General features: G+C 33.0%; 2 protein-coding genes across 2 annotated transcripts; both read left to right on the top strand.

Moving 5' to 3' along the window:
* Positions 1 to 912: 912 nt before the first annotated feature.
* LOC130622386 (neurogenin-1-like) lies at positions 913 to 15,306 on the top strand. Its single transcript, XM_057437841.1, has 3 exons — positions 913 to 1,591; positions 12,281 to 13,117; positions 13,864 to 15,306. The coding sequence occupies exon 2, from the start codon at positions 12,408 to 12,410 to the stop codon at positions 13,104 to 13,106; it is 699 nt and encodes a 232-aa protein (XP_057293824.1). The 5' UTR covers positions 913 to 1,591; positions 12,281 to 12,407; the 3' UTR covers positions 13,107 to 13,117; positions 13,864 to 15,306.
* A 3,758-nt stretch (positions 15,307 to 19,064) lies between these two features.
* LOC130621188 (neurogenin-1-like) lies at positions 19,065 to 19,658 on the top strand. Its single transcript, XM_057436506.1, has one exon. It carries the CDS (start codon positions 19,065 to 19,067, stop codon positions 19,656 to 19,658), a length of 594 nt encoding a protein of 197 aa, XP_057292489.1.
* The last annotated feature ends 1,203 nt before the right edge of the window (positions 19,659 to 20,861 follow it).

Here is a 20,861-nt window from a genome sequence, read left to right as displayed (position 1 = left end):
GGCTTATAAGAACATCAAGACTTGAAGTTGTCAAAATTTGCACAATGAAGTAATAATGGTAGTCAAGCTCTATTAAACTGCGATCTTTTATCTTTTGGTATTACAAATTTAAAAACTCATTGATTGATTCGAAACAAGTGTACTTTTCATTACCACATTCAACTTCATTTCCAGGTTATCAAGGTGTTCTTGACAAAAGACTCTTGGAATATAAAATGTATTTCATTGCTTTCAAGTCCACCCTTGAGAGTCAGGTGGCAAAATTTCATTTTCTTCTTTTCTCAGACAGAAAGAGGAATTTTGAGAATCAGTAAACTCCTCCTTTCATCTTCATTTTTACTTCATTTAATTTGTCAACTTTCCATCATGTATTTGTTAAGAAAGTCTTAAATAGGTCTGTATGCTAAACTTTGAAATTGCTGAGCTGAGAATGCTCGAACCGTTTTTTAAAAGACTCCTTAAAAATTTTTTTAAAAGACTCCTTAAAAATTTTTATGTATGTCTTATTCAGAAAACTTAAAAAAGCAGAGATGATAGACAATGTAGATGAATGTTAGCGAAGAAAAAAATTCGACAAATATGGTTCAAGCATAAGCTCCAACTTTGCACAGTCCCTCATGCTGGTCTTATCGTACTGTCAATATCAATTAAAGTTATCATCACACCTTCTGCAATTATTGAGGCTCATGTCACTTGTCAATAACGTCAGTATTGAAGACTAGCGGTGACTTTAAGTCATACGATTATAAAGTATTGCCACAAGTCAATGAAAGAACTAACATTTGCTAATCTTACTTAAACTTAATTGTTAATAAAAAACTTTTAATAGCATGTTTAAATCAACAAACGAAATTGCAAACAAAAATCGTCATGATATAAGCTATTTCGTGTAAGAAAGTCACGAAATGGTTTAATGCAATATTGGAAGACAATTAATTGCCCGACTTTTTTATACGATCTCTGATCTTTATAAGTTTTCTTGAAAGAACTATTGAAAAAAACATCGACAATTTTGTGATTGTGTGGGATGGTTGAATTTGATCTTATATTTTGTGGAAAAACTCATCATTTTCGGAATAATACAAGGCATCGCTTTAAGTATGAGTAAAATTCCATGTTTAGAACTGAGATAAAAGCTCTTTTGGTTGATTGCGTAACGCCAACATTTAGTGAATGATGTCTCTAATTTCACACATGAAAAGGTAAAAATGACAATTGTCAGGGACCAATATAAAATGGACCCATTCGGTGCTTAGTACTCGTGACGAACTAAATTTACGTGTTTACATACTCAGTGTTATCGTAAAGACACTTTTTCTTGCTTTGTCTTGATGCACTCGCAACGATAACTTGACTCCGAAAGCTTTATCAATAATTAGTGTTGATTAGTCCTTATTACAAAAGAGCAAACAAACATTTTTAACAACGCTAATTAAATCATCGATCAATGTGTTGACGTGATTACTTCTTATATAAAGCTTGTAAGTAAAAACAAACTAAGCATTTCTACTTGGCAGTTAAACAAACACAGCATAAAAACGTGAGACAAGGACACAAAGTGAAAGTCAGAAGACCAACAGAAGAAGTTACCGTGAGTTAGTTCGACTGTATATGTTTCATGCAAATTTTATTTGTTCATATTTTATTTTGTTTAGCTTATTTGAATGCAGTATCTATTATGCAATGCGTAAAAAATTACCTTTATAAAACCTTTTTAAAATCATAGCCATTAAGAACCAGCCTCGTTTTCATCTGGTCAGACTTTCAGGGGCACTGAAAAAAAGTGTAAGAAGAAAGGTCAAATTAAGTATGTCTTTAATCTGCAAGTGATAGAATTTATATATGTCATCCAGAGAGCAATGCACTGCATATAGTCTAGACGGCAATAAAATGTTTTAAAGCTGTTGATTGACATTCGTTTTAACTAGTCTTACACACTTTAATATTGACATAATAGCTTTTACCATCCAGAATGTTTAGAATGTCTGCTGAATTTTAAATGTTCAAAGTTGGTAGCTTGTTAATGACAGTAACAAGAGTGTTGATGTTCTCTGTCTCTGGTTCGTGATCCAAGAATTGTAAAAAAAATATTCGCGCTTTTTAATTAATTTTTGTTCTTAATTTTGTTCTTCATAGTTGCTTAGTTTGGAGACATTAACCAAAACCGAAGTCAGGAAGGTAAACTTATCAAAGTGGGCCCAGCTTAAAATAAGTCTAAGTGATCCTTAGAGGTTTTAGACTGGGCCTTTGGTGCCTTAGTAAAATTTCAGGGGGCATTAATTTTAGTGTGACGTCATGGATGAAAGGTGGTAGGTGAATACTATAAAGATAAGGGGAGAGTACTGGAAACGACATTAAGCATATAAACTGTCGAGAATTGAAGAAATTGATGCAAAAAGGACAGCGTTCAATTTACAAAATTTTCTCACTAAATCTGGTTATAACTTTCGAATAAAAATCTCGGCAATGAATTTTTCCTACAAAAATGTTTCCAAAATTATGTATAAAAATATTACTTTCACTATTTAAAAGTAAAAAATCAAAATGGCAAATATTAATGTCAGAGAAATTTGTTTATGATCAAAAGACTATTATTCAAGAAATATCAAATTTTTTAAAAAGCCATTCTGTATTTTTCGAATTCCGGTCTGCAAAATATACCACCTGTTTTTGCACCAAATAATAAATAAAATACTTCATACATTTAAGCGATCAACAAGTTATATTTTATTGTCTTACCCCCGTGACTATGACTTAATGTTTCACAAAGAAATTGCTCATTAGATAGAACTGAAGAAAAATGGCCTAACGCCTCCTACGGGCCTAATAGAATTAAGGATTTTCAGTACGAAAGTCTTTTAGAAAAGCTAAAAATCATATTAAAAATTCCATGAATATGATATTTTTCTCTTTAAGAAGCACTAAAATTATAAAGATAAAATACCCTTTGCAAAATTCACCTTCGTCGATTTAAAACTGCGCAAATAATTTTATTTGTTGTAGGATATTCTAAGAACATCTAAAAAAAGTACAGAGATGCATGTACTCAAAACATTCAAAAACATTTTGCGCTAAGACATACAACTTGACTGACTTAAATACTTTTTAAGGTTTAGCATATAATCTGTGCCATGATCAAAATACTATTACTAAAACACCACTACTAATGATTTTGGCGTGGCGCAGCGTTACCGTGCTTTAAAAAGATCATATCTAGTTCAGGTCGAGTTTATATTTTACAGTTACAGCCGATGCAAGATTTAGTTTTCTTTCTGAATCTGGTCGACACATAACAGCCTTTAACACAAATTTAGCTTTGTGCAAAGCAGAACTTTATTCCGCGCGAAAATTAGTCCGAAGTATTCGAGGAAAATCGTGCATACGTCTCACTCTTGTGCTCAAAGGCTGCCTTCCCACTATTTATCCGACATTTCAGTTCATTTCCTACGGTCCAAACACCAACCACTCTCGCAGTTAAGTTATTGTGCAATATGGTTGCTTCTGCGAGGATAGCCAGTATCAGTGCCAAAATATACTCTAATAATGGTACTACAATACGCACTAAAAACTATATATCTTAAATTCATTCCTTAACATATCATAGGATTTCCTACATTGAGCTACTAAAATGGTGATGATTTTTGCATCTCCTATCTAGCAAAGACACGTACAAGAATAGCACTTTTTGGAGTAGACTCTCAAACTTGTAATGGAACGGAATATTTGTTCAAACTAGAGAATGTTCAAAATGGGCTGAATGCTGTCAGAGTCAGAATGACAACGTGTAATTAGATGTGTCAATTAAATTATTTAGTTATGTGCCGCGCTAGTTATCTCAACATGAATTACGTTATTTTTCAATAATAAATGCCAATCTTGAATAGTGGGAAAGATAAAACTAATGATTCCGTACAAGAACAGTGTGATAGCATACCATTTGATTTGTAATTGACGTGAGTAAATTGTAAATGTTTATCGACGTCCATCTTATTGTTGTCCAGCTGATCGCAGTATGATTAACTCTTCACAATCACATTGTTTTAAAGTTAAAAATTCTTGCCCTCTAATTATGGAGTCACTTTTAAGGGGTGTTCAAAAAATGTTCAAAAATTTAAACTTGCTAAGCCTTATTATTGCGACTTTATTATGCTGTGGGGCGTATAGAGGGCGGGCGTTGCATGGTTAATTATATAAGACTTTCACTGTGAAAATTCAGGAAAATGAAATCAAGAAAAATGGACCGGTAAGATGACCGGTTTGATTTATGACAGGTATAAAAGGTTGTACAAGCTAGGGGAAACGTGTTTTTTGCATCAGAACACTAGCAATCAATTATAAATGTTGTCTAAGACAAGAAGATTTGCAAGATGATTGGATTGGAATTTCTTTAGGCGTGGAATCAAACTAGCATAGTTAGGTCAGATGACCTGGAGAACACTTTTGTCTCGCTGCTTAGATTTTGGAGATTTGACTCAACTATATATGAAGCTGTGACACTCAAGAAATAATAAACTCGGAAAGTTATAATGACTTTAGCTAGCTAATTTTTTTACTCAGAGATTTCTTCTACTTGATTTTGTTTCGTGACAAGATAGTGTTTGCAAAGAAATGTTTTAAAAATATCAATTTTATCAATATAATTGTTACATTTAAAATATTATTCAGGGAATTTTCCTAGCAAATTACATCAATTATCACTGTACGAAGACTTCTGGTGCACTCCTGTTAAATTGGCTTAAGGTTAAAACTTTTGATCAAACACCCAGAGCACTACTTAGTTTTAACTTTAAATCTATTATCCAATCAAATGACTATAAAAATATTTTAGTGGGTTCGTATTTTCACTGCAGTAGTGAAGAAGGAGTTTTCCTTTCATTTTTCTAAAAATGTATAGAAATAATTAAAAATTAATATTAAAAAAAAAAAATTATTGGTTGAAATTTTTTTGTACAGGATATCACAGGTTAGCACTTCAAAATGAGAAAAATAGGGAAGAAAAGGTGAATAAACAAAAAAGCCAACTATTAAAACCAGAATTTTTTTGTTTCTGGAAAGTCATATCCTAGTCTTTGTTGGGAACTTTTTAACGTGGTCCATTGCAGAGATTCTGTTATATTTATTTTACCGTCAAACTTATTTACTACACCCTTCGTAGTCTAGTTATTACGGTGGCCGAAAAGTGCACAAAAATAATCTTGGATTACACAAATTTAAAAAATACACAAAAATAGCTGGCGCGTGGCCTTGTGGTTAGGGCGTTCGCTTCGTTATCACAGGGTCCGTGGTTCGGTCCACAGCGCGTGCATGTTCAGCACGTGTTTTCACCACAGCTACGGGTCAACCCATATCATGTGAGGGAAATTGGGTAAGCAATGCCGGTGTATACTTAATGTATACATTCCGAACACAGGACCCACATTAATAATAGTGTTTCAAACACTGAAGTGGCTATATCCTGTATAATCATTTGGAATAATAATAATAATCGAAACTGCACAAGCATAATGAATTTTTTTTGTGCAGTTTTAACTATTTTTGTTTTTTTTTACATTTGTGTATCCAAGATTATTTTTGTGCACTTCTAGTGTTTTCTCGGCCACACTTAACATTCATATGCATGTAAAAACTCAAGAGGTACAATGTTTGTTGACCTGTTATCAAATTTCTTTAAAGGAACATTCAATTTGGAACGGAGAAAAACAACTTCGTACAAGAAAATTTTATCTATCACGAAAAACCGATATTTACGACTTCCATTTCATTTTAGAAATTACGTTTAGTTTCTTCAAGTTTATTCTGGGTTTTAACTTTTTTCCCTCAAATTAGAATTTCGTCAGTGGGTCGCTATCTCCAAAATAAAATAGTTATTATTATAATCCTGGATTTAATATTTTTGACAATAGCCGGTTTTGGATACTTCCCGAAATCACTTGGACAGTGCTTTGGATCCGATATACTGCACAAGTTTCACTTTAATAGAGCTGTGTAGGCCGAGTAACCAACGTCGAGGATGAACTAACTGCACAATCCACAGTGTCTGCGTTATGGAACAATTGTTTTGCGACCCGGGAAAGTCCGAAAAATTGAGAAATTAGGTTGTGCTGGCATCATTCTGCTAACTACACTTTTTTTTGAAATTCATTTGGTCTTGTCCCCAATTTTCCATTCGATCCGATCCGTATATGTCTTGTGGCTACTTAGATTCACAAAAATGCGCTCTTTGATTGTAATATCGAACCCGATAAATAATCTGAAAGGGTCGCAAAAATAGAAATAAAAGGAATTCTCCGCCAGTATCATATCTCTTCAGTCTTGAAAATATCTAAACACAGTTTGACGCAAAAAGTTTTACTAATAGACACAAATTTTTGATTTTAGAATTGAATTTGACAGTTACGCAGTCATTCGAATGACAAATTTTTAACATCCACTTTAGTTCACAACCTGTTTTTATTTCATTTTAGCGCGTTCTATTTGAATGTGTTGTTGTGTTAATAAGCGTTACTTGCACGACCTTGCGCATGCGCTTTAAATATTCTTGATCAATTGGTAACAGTTTAAAACGGTTATGTTATACTGGAAGTCCGGTCACATCTTTACCCCCTAACCCTTTCATTTGAAAAAAAACCCTTTTCAGTCAACATATAATCAGCTTCCTGAAGCCTGAGACATGATTGGTGGCTGAAGAGAAGACCTAGTCGGTTCGTGCTTGATACGTTAGGCAGCCCAATTCATCCTCTTTCTAAAACATTCGGAAAACGTTTCATTCTTCTTTTAGTCGTCAGAAGTTATAGCGGTAAAACTGTGGGGCGCAATTTTTTAAAAAACAAGGAACAGAATGAAAAGTTGTAGTTTACTTAACGTTATGAGAATGTCGCAAAGAACATGCGTTGAAGTCATTCTTGTTAGGAAGGACAGTAAAATAACAGTAATTTTTAGGATAGTGAAAAAACCTAAGTTCCTGATTATTTCAATTACTTTATGGAATCTAAACCTTAGGTCAACGAACCCGTGGATTTTTCCACGGGCAACGACTAGTCTATATTATAGTACTCGTATACGTCTGTCTGTGACGCAAAATGGTACCGCATGTAGCGAGACACACGCAAGCGGTATAGAAAGGACGACCAGACCCGTGGATTTTTCCACGGGCCACCGACTAGTTTTTTAAAAAATTCGTTAACCCGTCAGAAAATCGATGAGTATACACCCGGTCGCAGCAAAGTCGATAAGAATATATCGCATTCGCTATTTTGAGTTTCCATAACATGTCTATCTTTAATACGCACGTTTTATACTGCGTATACATATTGCACACTTGAAAATAAGATGTAACACAGGAGTTGCATAATCAGGTCAAACAAAGTTATTTTCATTAGACTATACAACGTTTTTGAACATTTAGGAGATCGTTATTAATAAATGAAGGGATTAGAAAAGGTTATGATCTAAGTTAATAAACATAAAGCTTATCACGTTGCGGATGTTCTTTTATGTAGCGTGGTATACATTTTCTGCATTTTTGCAAGAAAAGGAAGATAACTGATACTTATTTGAAGGTTTAAAGCAAGCATATGAAAGCATATTAAAGTAGCTCCAGTCCAACAATAAAGGCTTCGTCCCGTACTACTCAAGTTTTTTAAAAAGTAATATTTAAAAAAAGTCTTATGTGTGCTTATTCTTTTAAACAGGAACCTACAGGAATTAGGTAAAAGACTGAACTTACACGATAAATAAAGTAATGAACAAAGGGACTTCTTCCTTGTTACACGAGGTTTATCAGCACCAACATATTTCAGCGTAGGTTTTTCTCACGTGTGCATTGCTAGCTAAGAAACGGATAAGAATAGAGATGATTTAATGCAAGCTATTAAATGAAAAAGACTATGCCAGATGTCTCACAAAATTTTGCAAGACTCCGAGATGTTGGTTGCTTGTCCGTTTAATACTGAGTGTCTTTTTTTCATTTTCACATCTTTTATAGTTCTCTTCCGTCCTTAGCATTTTCAGATTCTTAATTCACAGTACGCATACTGGCGTCTCAGCCGGGTCAAAATACCGACACACCGTCTATTAGCCCTAGCTCGTGATCACTCAACTTTAAGGTATAGAACCCTATATGAAAGAGAATTTAATTTTACATCTGTCAGGTTCAGGCTCACCTCTTTTAAAGAGAAATCGGACTGTTGGTAGAAAGCAATGGAAATTTGAGGTTCTTCGGTTAAACTATTGATCGGAAAATTTTGCAGTCGTGGCTTTTTTAAACTTTTACAATTTTTTAACAGATCATTACAAACACTACTGTTTAAGGCTTCCCGCATTTGTGGCTAAATCTGATGTCGCTGTAGAAGAGTTCCAGCGAAGAGAAATAGCAAATATATTCAATGTCATAGCACGTAGGTAATTTTAAGTAATAATATATTTTGATGCAATTACCTAATAACATCCATTTTGTAGGGGTTTATCAATCTGATTGACACAGGTTTACCGCGATCAAGATTATTTTAATTGATACATGAGAAACTTTCCATATTTCTCAGCTGGATATCTCAGTAGGGATAAAGTCTGGCCCAATATTATTTTTTAATCAATGTTTCTTTGTTGTTGACGTTATCGATTCTGATTATTTAAATTTCAGGTAGAGAATTCATATGACGACAAACACAATTGAATTTCATTGGAAAGAGTCAATAAATTTCGGCAAATATAAATGCTTAATATAAACAACTATTTTAAGCACAATAGCGAAAACTTCGTTAAAAATTAATAAAATTAGATACAGGTGCTGATACTGGTTAGGTAAAACTAAGATGGCAGACATGTATACTATGGTTCCTTATAACTAAAGAAAAGCCTAGTCCTCTTTGCATAGAAAGACATCTTCAGATGATATCTTTTTGTCTTTGTGCCGCGTACCTTGCAGGAAAGAATACGGATTCTTTCCTCCGTATTCTTTCCTCCGTATTCTTTCCTCCAAGCGCGTACCCACAATCTCACAATTTCTACCTGTCTTGATCACACATCTTAGATAGAGAGGTTCACAATGTATTGAAGAAAAAAATAAATTGTGTTATTTAGTTTATGAGGGATTCTCATGTTTTATAAAATGTAACCCGTTTTTTTATTGTCATGGCTTCCAATGTGCAAAAAATCTGGAGCTAAATCTGTCGTAATTGAAAAGTCTTAATTACCTTAACGATTTTTATTATAACCTTAAGAATAACACAGCAGGCTTATTATTCTTAGTATTAACATATTTTCGCACAGCTCGGTGTACCATCTTCTTAAGTGCGCAAACAAGCGTAACTAGACATTAGCCTGCGGCCAAATCCCTGACATCGTTTTTTCGTGCATCCGTAGCTAGAAGTAGTATTTGTCTATCACCTTAAACGAAATACGGTTAATATGATAAGACTAGTCGTTAGCCCTTGGAAAAATCCACGGGGTCGCACGTCCTTTAAATTAACCCGGTGTTACAAAGTGGAACGAAATATATTGCATTTGTTATTGATGCATATTTTAAAAATTTTGTGTTTGCGTTACAGGACACGGCTTTCGCGAACACAGACAGACAGACGACGGCTATTATTAAAGAGACTAGTCGGTATTCCGTAGAAAAAATACGCGCGTTCACCCGTCCTTTTTTATATCGCATTTGCTATCTTCTGTCGTAAAATACATAGAGAATAACAGGCAACAGGTATTATTAACATAGAGAATAGTCTAGTCCGTGAAAAATCCACGGGTTCGCTATTTCGTGCATCTGTAGCACAGAATTTTAACAAATTTGAGGTATTAATAAAGAAGTGTTGGAGTAGGTCAACCATCTACTACACTCAGCTGTTTGTAACCTATATTTTCATGATGTAAAATAAGAACCGAGGCTACACCGTGTTGTGCCAACATCTAGTTCTTTTATTTAATTATTTATTTTTTGTTAACAACATTTTCAGTCACATACTTCGTGATTATTAGCTCGTCCTAACCGTAATAATTGAAATGTTGAATTGAAATCTCTAAATCACACTGGTTTTTCATTTTGTAATTCCGTGCTGTCTGTGTCGGCGGACCAGTACGCATATATCTTTGTTTTAGTAGAACCTCGAAATTGCAGAAATTGTGAATTAAAAAAATTGTGAATGCGCGCTGATTTTAATTGAAAGTACGGGATTATTGGTTGTGAAACTACGGAATTAATGTTTGTGTCTTTCGTAAACTTTGCCACTCTTTTTCCCGCTTATTCATGTTCAGGGTTGCTGATCCAATCCAAAAAATTTAATTAAGAAAAAACTATATTAACTAGCATAGAAATAAGCCTGTTATTTAACTTGTTCTGTAAAATGTATTATTAGCAGTATGTACCTTTAACAACAAGTCACTGGAAAAGAAATTTTATTGGTGGACTTTAATTGCCTTGTTTGTGTCCTTGTTACTGCTACATTAAAATGTTTTTTGAAGGAGATTAATCCTTACCCGTTAGCTGTTCGCTGTTAAGAAATTTTATTGCGTCTTTTTACGTTAACGTATTGTGGTGAATATTTCGACACATTCAACAGTGATTACATTCGCCTACTTTACCAATACTATTGAGAAAGCTAATTCCCCTATGCTTCCCCAACAATTCTTTTTGTTTGTTAAGTCATTAGCTAACTCGCTATTCTTCTATTTGCACTAGTTTAAATATTGTAGTATAGTTAGTGTTTTTTTCTTTATGAGCCTATCAACAGATAATTAAAACTTCATTCAAGCGCATTTTTTAATTCATACCAAACAATAAGTGAATCCGGCTTGTTTCAGATGGTCAGCATTGTACAATTTTAGATTCATTAGTGAACGTTACCTTTGATGATATTTCTAGGTGTTGATTTGTTAAGTGACATCATTTGATGATTAATTAAGCAATGCAATAATATTAAATTAACCGAACGCAACAAGTAAGGATAAGAATAAAAGACTTAATTTTATTAAATGGACTAAAGGAATCTGTTGTTACGAAGAATTTTAAATATTCTAGACATAATACAAAATTTTCAAATGCATCTTATGACCTAATCAATAATAATAATAATATTAATAAAAAAAAAAATGAATTTCCCAATTAATAGAAAAACAAACGTTGTTTTCAGTTTTAAATGAAAAATAAACTGAAAGCTTTGCTGAAAACGTAAGGGTTAGTTATTTTTTTGCAGCCCTCTGCGTTTCGGACATAATCACTCACCATAAAATTTGTTTACTGGCTATGATGCCTGTTACGAGGAATTATTTTAAATGGATTGATTCAAATTCCAAGGCTTCTGAATCAGACATAATTCTCCAGAACCAACCAAAACTCACAACAAGCTGCTATGAGATACAAATTCCTAATAACATATTCAACATTTATAGTTAACGACAAATATTTTCATTGATCTTACATGAACAAAACACAATCATAATAAAAAAACTGTTTCGTCGTAATGCACCCACAAAGGAAAGAATTTCGACAAAAAATCACAGCTTTCCTTCTAAACTGTTGTTATGTCTTGAATGTTTAAAATCATTGATAATGGACGCGTTACCATATTCTCCAGGGAAACTTCTTGTACGTTTTTAACTGTAAACAAACAAACACGCACCCTAGTGACATTAATACACTTGAGAATAAAAAAAAGCATCGTACTTATTGTATTTGTTAACATCACCATCACACAGTTAACCTTTCTCAGCAGACCACAGCATGTTACCTCTCCTTTTTACTTTTATTACCTACTGGTTAAGTCAGTTAATCTTCTTTTTCAATATACATTTATTAGTTTGTTTATGTATCGCAAATTATTAGGCGGATTAGTCAATCAAAAGGTCGACATATTTCAGCATGGAAAATCTCAATATAACCTTAAGCTAATATCATTAAGTATATATGATATGCAATGATTGTCTTCAAATGCTTTACTGAAATAACTAAACCAACTGCAATGAAATAGCGCTATCGAATGGATTAATCAATAAAAAAATGATATTGTAAGAATATATGGTTTTTGTTATGGTGTATTGTTCACAGATTATCATAAACACCTTTTCTTTCTTTTTTCTTTTCTTTTGCAATTAAAAAAAGTGGGTTAAGTGCATATACCACGTTGTATTTTAGAAATCAATTTTGTTTTTATGGATGTATGATCGTGCAGAGTTTTTTTTTAGTAGCGATGCGAATGTTTTTTGATTATAAGGTATCGATTACAAAGACTGTCAACATCTGATGCCTTATCAGGCTAAATGTCACCGTAATCTATTACTTTTTTAGGTACATCAGCCAATGATTTTGATAAGAGACAAAGAATACGTTGTCAGAGGTTAAACTTAAGAAATCTCCGATTTATTACTGGATTTATAACATTGCGTTGTTCAAAGTGTAGTCACTGGAACATTGTATGGAATTGTGTGGAAGGTCAGCAGAAGAGATTTTCATGGCGGAGTTGTCAAATCATTCTTATCATTACAAAAGCAGTAGCTTGAGCGTACCCAGGGAGAGTGGAGAAAACGCAACGAAGAAGAAGACGCGAAGAAGAAAAAGAATGTTAACTGGTGTAAGCAAACAAAGACGTGCTGCAAACGAAAGAGAAAGAAAAAGACTACAAATCATTAACTCTGCTTTTAAAGATTTAAAATCAGCTTTACCATTGTTTCCCAATGAAGAAAATATTTCCAAAATTGAAATTGTTAGATTAGCGTCAAGAACAATTAAGTATCTTTCTGATTTGTTAAATGGTAAAGAAGAAATGAGCCAAGCAAGAAGTCCTGGTGGAAGCGAGTCCTCTGAAATGTCATCAGAAGGATCTGTTAGTAGCAATTTTAGTGACCTAACTGACGTTGAGTCGACTCTTCTAGACTCTGCATATATTGACTTATCATCATTTCTTTTTCCTCCTGAAAATTGTAACATTACAGAGCTTGACTTAAGTGACAGTTCGTCATCACTAGTGTCAACTACTGACGGATTCAACGGGCTGGACATAAACTCTTTTCTAAAGGACATTGATGTTACTAATAACAACAAAAACAACAATTTCAATATGGCGGACGGTAACGATGACAGCAACGACGATATGTTTCCAAGTATGATATTTTGAAAGATAAAAAGGTAAGACAATCTACTTTGCGTCATGCGTTTGTGTAGTGGATATCTTATTACTTAAAAATGGCATCACTTGATAAGTTTATTAGTAAAACGAACTCTCATGTTTACAAATTAGATTTTAATTGCTACATGTCTCGAGCTGCTATCCATAGAAACGCAGTGAACGCCGCCAATCTATATTTTGTCTGTTAAATATTTAAAGCTACTTTTCCGACACGTAGAGAGCGATTTATAATCTGTAGGTGTTAACCTATTATTACCACCCGGTCAGAGAGGAACGACGAAACTTCTTTAAACGCTGTCAGTCACTTCCGTCGACATATCATAACACTGATTGTGATTATAATTTTATTAACGATCACTGTAAGATACGTTCATTCCAGCGCTTTTTTGCACAAACAAACACGTTAATCTGTTAATGAGAACAATCTTTGCAGTTAGAATTAAAACGCTTCACTTAAATTAAATGCACTGTACATTTTCTTTGATATGTTGTAAATTAGAAAGCAGGAAACGATTTTTGTGAGCACATTTTAAGCTTTAATTGCATAAAAGATGTTAGTAATACGTTGACAAGATATGAACTTAGTATTTTCCGGATATTTATTAGTTGGATAGGATAAACATATTTGTTACAAGAGTCAGTGAGTTTGCGACCAAGGATTGCAGAACAACACCTAGACAAAATTAAATATAATTTAAGATTTTTGTCATTACCTGTATATAATTGTATTGTTTTTGTGTTTTAGGCATGACCTCTTTGCTGAATATTGTGCAATATTATATTTTTCTATACTAATCGTTTTTGTAGCTCATATCTGCTGTATGATGTGGTTGACTATTTTGTTTCATTATGTTATGCTTTGATAAATTATTTTTATCTTTGCGTGGTTCTAGTATAAAAGTCTGCAACAGTGAGACACAAATGAAAATAAAAATAACCTTATTAATACTAGAGTCACTAACTTGCTGAAAAAAAGTCTTCTGTACTTGTTTAATGTTATACAGTCTGTATCGAGATTATCTAAACCTTATCTCATAGGTTGTTCGCCATTTTTCAAAATTTTAATGCTTACTTTTTGAGAAATACAGATTTATTATAGCTAGCTAGAGCGTAGAGATTATTTTTTGTTGTTGTAAATATCATAATTTTGTTAAGGTGTACATAGTTAATTTTTCAATCATGGAATATATTTTGTAACGATTATAACGTAGCTAGGTAGGACAAAAAATCTGCATAACTCTACAAAAAATTTTAAGTTGCTACAAAATTGAACGTTATTAGCTGGAAGAAGCGGTTACCAAACTTAGACGTCAATAGTTGTAGAAGAGTTTACATAAAGAATAAAATTTAAATTGCATTCTATATAGTGTTAACTTTATCTCCCTTTCATCATGTTCAAGGTTTTCTAATTTTAAGCAATTTAAGGTTATGTTATGACAGTGTTTAATGAGGCCTTTTGTTTTTTAACCAAATTGAGCCTTATTTGCTCCTTTTTTTAAAACATGAATCCTACAAATCGCTACTTCATTTTTGCGTCGTTAAAAAGTTTGTAAAACATCTACTGTCTATAAATCTACTGTCTACTTTACTTGTCGCCACGGTTTGCTGCTAATGTCAAAGCCACTAGCGCTTACTCTACGGCTAAATAAGTGTTTTCGCCGCTGGCCTCGATATCAAAAAGGCAAAAGCCCTGGGAATGAGGTTGTATAAATAGTATCTTATTTGTCATTACTTTACACAAATTGGTTTCTTTAATTTCTATTTGACTTTCAGCTACCCCCAAAAGCACAGTGAAATCCTAAGGTAATCACCTAAGCACCAAGTGCATTCTTGTTCTGAATGATGTGTAAACAAATAGATCGATACCCATGCTTTAAAAATATCTGGCATGACTTGACTAGACCTTGAAGTCACAATCGTGTTGCAGTCGCAAAATCTGACAGTTGGGTCTTTAGTTTGGAGTCTTTGGAACCATTCTTTAAAAGAGAATGCCTAAGAAAAAATCCAGCTATTAAGTTCTTTAGCTCTCTACTAAAACCGTTTGTAAGATCTGCTTTTGAAGTTAAACAGAAACAAGCAAAATAGTTTATAAAACTGTTTATAACTTTAAGGATCACTATAACATCTATTTTTCATTTGATAACTCTCTGTTCTTTCTCCGATAAGTAAGTAAGATGCTACTCCACGAGTCAAATTTCTGAGTAGTGCACTGCAAAAGCTTCATTAAGAATAATCACTTGCAGTGAAAGTACAAAAACGCATTTGCGGCAGCAGGCTTTCATTATTTTGTAAAGAATAACTTATTGTACATATAGTTCCCAGTCTTTATTTTTCCCTCAAAGTTTGGAATGTGAAGATGAATAAACAATAAAACGGCCTCCCAATACGAATATTTAGAGCATTAACCATTCTTCATCACATGATCTTTTAATCTACATGGTTTTACAACAAAATCCTTCATGTCTACAGTCTTTTTGCTATATATTACTGACAAATACAGACCTTTTGTGCTAAATTATGCTATCAAGATTTCAGTGTCTGTGATATATTTCCACGAGTCAGCATTGACAGAACTGGTAACGTTTCATGCGAATAATATGACGAAACAGTAAGGTTTTTAGGGTGTTTGCCAAAAAAGAAAGTATGTAGGAATGGACAGCCGTAATAAGTGACAAATCCAGACTCAGTAATACTAAGTAATGGGCGATTAAAATAAATTGGATATTTCTTCCCTGGGATATTCCATAACACTTCTTCATCAAAAAAACACATTATCTTTAATTTGAATGTCGTTATCCTACTAGCTGTAAATCGCTTAAGCAAAATCCGATTAGGCGAGCAAACGTTGGAAATATGTGATTTCAAAATTTTGATAAAATGACCAATGACCTTTGCTACTTAAAAATATATTTTATAAATTTCTTAGATCATTGTTTAAGCTATCGTATAGAGCTAGAAAATTTGATTTAAATAATGATAGGATAACAGCTTCTTAACAGCCTCTTTAAAAATTTGATTTTCAAACATTTGAGTGACTGTTAACATTAAAAATGTACAGCAAAATGCATTTTTATCAAATTGATCAGTTCCAAATGTTTCTATCTATATTAATATCTGTTATATATGCCTTTTGGAGTCAGTATGATAAAGTGCAGACGTTTGACGTAAGGAATATGACGAAACACCACACATTTTGAATAGAATGTTTTTCTTTCTAAGTTGTAACAATACAGGGTATGAATATTTGGAGACAAATAAGTGCCTGCGTAAAAATAAATAAATTTAGGAGCCGCCCAGAACGCTAATTTGAACAATTAAAGCATCAGCTTATCAGTGTCTTCTAATCTTCAGTCACGATTGGTTTTCAATTTTTATGTAAAAGTAAAAACATGCCTCATCGACCCTGATGAAATCAGTCCTTAGTGTGAGATGTTTTCAAAAGGCGCGAAAATTTAGACAGCTGAAAAATTTAGGCCGACGAATATTTAATGAATCCTGGTTTAAAGGTCTTTTTTCTTGCAGTAATGAAGTAATATTGTAAAAATATTATAAAATGATAATTTCGGAAGGTCGAAAAATTATTCGTCTAGCCTAGGAGAAAAAAAATTCCAGGCCGAAATTAAAGTCGTTAAACATTTAGCCGACTTTGTTTACACCTGTGAGATACATGTTTCTGAAGATAATTTGAAAATAGGAATATAAATAAAAATAGGCTCGTTTCGTTTTTTAATATTTACCTTAACTACAACGAAAGCCTTTCCTCGTAATCATGGAGTTTATTATCTTTCAATCCTGTAATCTGACTTTTGTTTTTCTTTCATAAAAAGTCTAGTCAAGCACTATTAATTTTTTACATTTTACAAGCCAACTTGAACTGAACTAAGTAAACAACAAATCTCATTTACAGGCTTTTTGCCAACTTAAAATGATTACAGTATGTGCCAGAAGACAACTCACACCTTTCATAATAATAAAAAGTTGCTGCCTTTGTAAATGCAATGCTTTCGTTGAAACAAACCAAAGTAGATTTGTTGCCCTCCACTGTCCAACTGTATTTGTTTTCTCGCATCACATAGACACAGGGAAGGTCTAGCTTTTGAAATGTGTTGCATCAATATAATTTTACCAAATAATACAACAGTCACGAAATAAGGGTCTCATAGTGATAGCGTTAAAAGCATTTTTAAGGTGAATCTTGGTTCGTGAAAATTACTAGCATAGTAAATATAATTTTAGACGATAAACGCAATGCAGTAGCTCTGTGGTAACTTGAACACCACCGTTCCAATCCAGTCATTTGTTCTTTTGTGTTTCTTTCCCTATTTTTATGAACATTATCTCGAAAAAAGAACCAACAAGCAAAAACAAATGTGATATTTTTTAAATCATTATTTTAGTAAAAAGTCATTCTCGTCTCCAGAGTTTTTTGAGATAAAACCTCGTGGTTTATCTTAAAGAGTCCTGGATTCCAGTATGATGAGAATACTGCACTTTAATACATATAAGCATGGCTGGTAATGTATTTATTAATGTTTCTTATCTAAAGCAAACTCTTTTCGGAACAACTCAAATTGACCAGTCTTTCCCTTTCCTGAAACATTTGTTTTGGGACTTTTAGAGTTATAACATGGAGGTATAAAAGCTGGCTGCCACCTGCATTGTCATATGCGTATGTATCAAGTGCCTGTTCTTCTAAACAAATTCTTTCATTTTGGGAATGTAGAACGTCCGAACTTGCCATAAATTCCTTTAGGGGTAAATGGTTTTGGTTCTTTAAATGTTTAAGTTATTATGAGTTTATTGTAATTACAAGAAACGCTTTTAGATTTTTATAAATAAACATTCAACTCACATTAAGCCTAATAGCTGAAATTGAATTGGAATACTAATATTTTATTTTATTGAACTTATTGACATTCTTAATGGAAGTTTCTTTAATATCTGTTCAAGTTGTACACAGGTATTAAATTTCGCATGGAATTAAGAAGACCCTATCTATGACATTTAGATATTTTGCGGAAAAGTTCGCATGCAATCAAATGTTAAAATTACTTTCCTATTATATTTTAGCCAGTGTATAAACGTTCAAATTGCGCTGCAGCTCTGGTAATTTTTAGAATTTTCGTGTGTGTTTAATTTCGCGGATTTTTGTGAATTTAATTACAAACCGCGAAATCCGCGATATTTATTCCAACTAATTTGAAACCACTAAAGCAAGAAGAAGTTAAAAATGTATAACAGTCTCTTTTCCTTTTTTATATTGAAATTTTCAATAGACTTTCTATCTCACAAAAAAGTCATCCAGATTTGTTTAAGATAGAGAAAGTTTGAAATAAACCAACTGGTAGCCTTGAGGCAAAGCCTTCGCTTCCAGTGCAGAAAGTGAATCGACTTATATCATCAGGGTATATCAAAATGAGAATCAAACCTTTCTGTTCAGCGTTCAGCATGAGAATTGGATTTATACTTTGTCGTTGTCTAATTGAGCTAGCTCAAAAGGAGCTTTCAAAAGCGCTAGAAGCGTATTTGCAGTACGCCAATAGATAACATTAGTATTGGAACTAAAAAGGTTGTCCTGGGAGCCAAAGAAAAGGACTGAAGTAAAAGTTTAAGGGAAGCCTGGGATGCTATTTAAAATAGAGTCGTTTCGCCCATTCGCGACATGGTTTAAAAAACAGTGTTGCAGCATGGTGACATTGCGTGTTTTGGCAGTGACGCAAAAATGTTTGTTTGTGAGGTATCGATTACAGAGATTGGTAATGTCTATTGTCTTATCAGTCAAAATGTCACATTAATCTAATACTTTGTAGGTACATCAGTAAATGCATTTAAAAAGAAACAAAGGGCACACTCGTAGCATTATCAATGAACTTACAGCAACACGCTACGTGTAGCAGTGTCCAGTTAAATCGAAATATCTTTTGTGGAAAATAGAAGAAATAGTCAATGGCAGAGTTATCAAATCATTCGTATCATTACAAAAGCAGTAGCTTGAGTGTTTCTAGGGAAGAAGAGTGTAACACAACGAAGAAGAAAACACGAAGAAAAAGAAGAAGATTAACTGGTGTAAGCAAACAAAGACGTGCTGCAAACGAAAGAGAAAGAAAAAGACTACAAATCATTAACTCTGCTTATACAGACCTCAAATCAGCTTTACCATTGTTTCCCAATGAAGAAAATATATCAAAAATTGAAATCATAAGATTAGCGTCGAAAACGATCAAGTATCTTTCTGAATTGTTGGAAGTTAACCCATCGAGAAGCCCTGGTGGAAGCGAGTCCTCTGAAATGTCATCAGAAGGATCTGTTAGTAGCAACTTTAGTGACCTAACTGACGTTGAGTCGACCCTTCTAGACCCTGCATATAATGATTTGTCGACAATTCTTTTTCCTCCCGAAGATTGTAATATTACAGAGCTTGATTTAAGTGACAGTTCGTTATCATTGGGGCCACCAGCTGAAGGATTTAACGGGTTGGATATAAACTTCTTTCTAAACGAGATTGGCGTGACTAATACGAACATAACCAGTGGAGACTGAAATCTTCACGTCAACACCAATATGTTTTAAAGTATGTTATAATCAAATAATAGAGGGTAACACCGTTATATGTGTTTTCCTCAAACATATTTCTTACCCTTGATTAGGCGTCTTTGTGATAAACTTACAAATTTTAAGAAGGAACGGTCTTTGCAAAAACTTCAATCTTACTATAGTAATAACTTGAATTATCTAAAAGTCAATTGAAATATTGAGCAAGATGATAACTTTAGGTAGGAAACCTTATTCTAACGTTGTATATACTAAATTTTTCACAATATTTTTCACCTGTATTAATATGACATGTTTAGAAACACAAAAATTTGATTTTTCTGTTTTTGTTCAACAAGCATATCACTTCGATATTTTGTCATTGGAACCACCGCCTAAAGAAGAGGCGAACAAAAGATTATTTTGTGGCGGTGAGAAAATAAATTTTAAGCAAGAGAACAAAATTTATATATTTCTAAATCCTGAAATCTACTAGATGACTACTATAATAACAAATAAATAATTATATTTCACAACTAAGTATCTATATATCTTTCTAACAACATTTTTACAGAACTTTCATGGCGGCATGGGGACACATATTTACAACTGCCGAACAAGGACTTGTCCAACATCTTCTTTGTAAATTTAAATCCTTCTTAGTCAATCTATTGTGCTTGTAAAGAAAACTTTTAAGATAATTAAGTGACTTCATTATCGTTTAGATGGTTCCCAAATAAATTGATTTTGAACTTTCCTGTGGGGTTAAATTTAAAACATTCTTTTGTGCTCAGATATCTGTTTTTCTCATAATATTGACGAATAAGACCTACTTATAAAACATTAGTATTTAAATTGAAAGTTCATAGCAGAAAAATAATAATATATACTTCTTTTTTTTAGTCAAACCCCTTTTCCTGAATTAATCTGTGTTAACCACGCGTAAAAAAGAAAAGAAAAGATTTGTTATAGATTTGAAAAGGAATGTAGCTAGCAAACGGTATTTCTTCTAGAAAGCTATATAGCCTGTCTTGTGAATCTTTCACGCGTTGCAATGTTATGGACTCTGAGTTTAAAGAAGTATAGTTTAAAAACTTAAAATTATAAAATATAAAAATATTTTTCTTTACTGGATTTTAATTTAAAAAACAACAATAATTATTCTACAGTTTCATAATTTCTAATAAAATGACCAGCCAGCTTTAATTCTTG

The sequence above is a fragment of the Hydractinia symbiolongicarpus genome, chromosome 12, assembly GCF_029227915.1.
Source record: "Hydractinia symbiolongicarpus strain clone_291-10 chromosome 12, HSymV2.1, whole genome shotgun sequence".
Taxonomy (NCBI): domain Eukaryota; kingdom Metazoa; phylum Cnidaria; class Hydrozoa; order Anthoathecata; family Hydractiniidae; genus Hydractinia; species Hydractinia symbiolongicarpus.
This window is presented reverse-complemented; position numbering and strand designations above follow the sequence as displayed.

What these genes read in the sequence shown, in the direction of transcription:
- LOC130622386 (XM_057437841.1), top strand. Translation starts at nt 12,408, where the DNA reads ATGGAATTGTGTGGAAGGTCAGCAGAAGAGATTTTCATGGCGGAGTTG.
- LOC130621188 (XM_057436506.1), top strand. Translation starts at nt 19,065, where the DNA reads ATGGCAGAGTTATCAAATCATTCGTATCATTACAAAAGCAGTAGCTTG.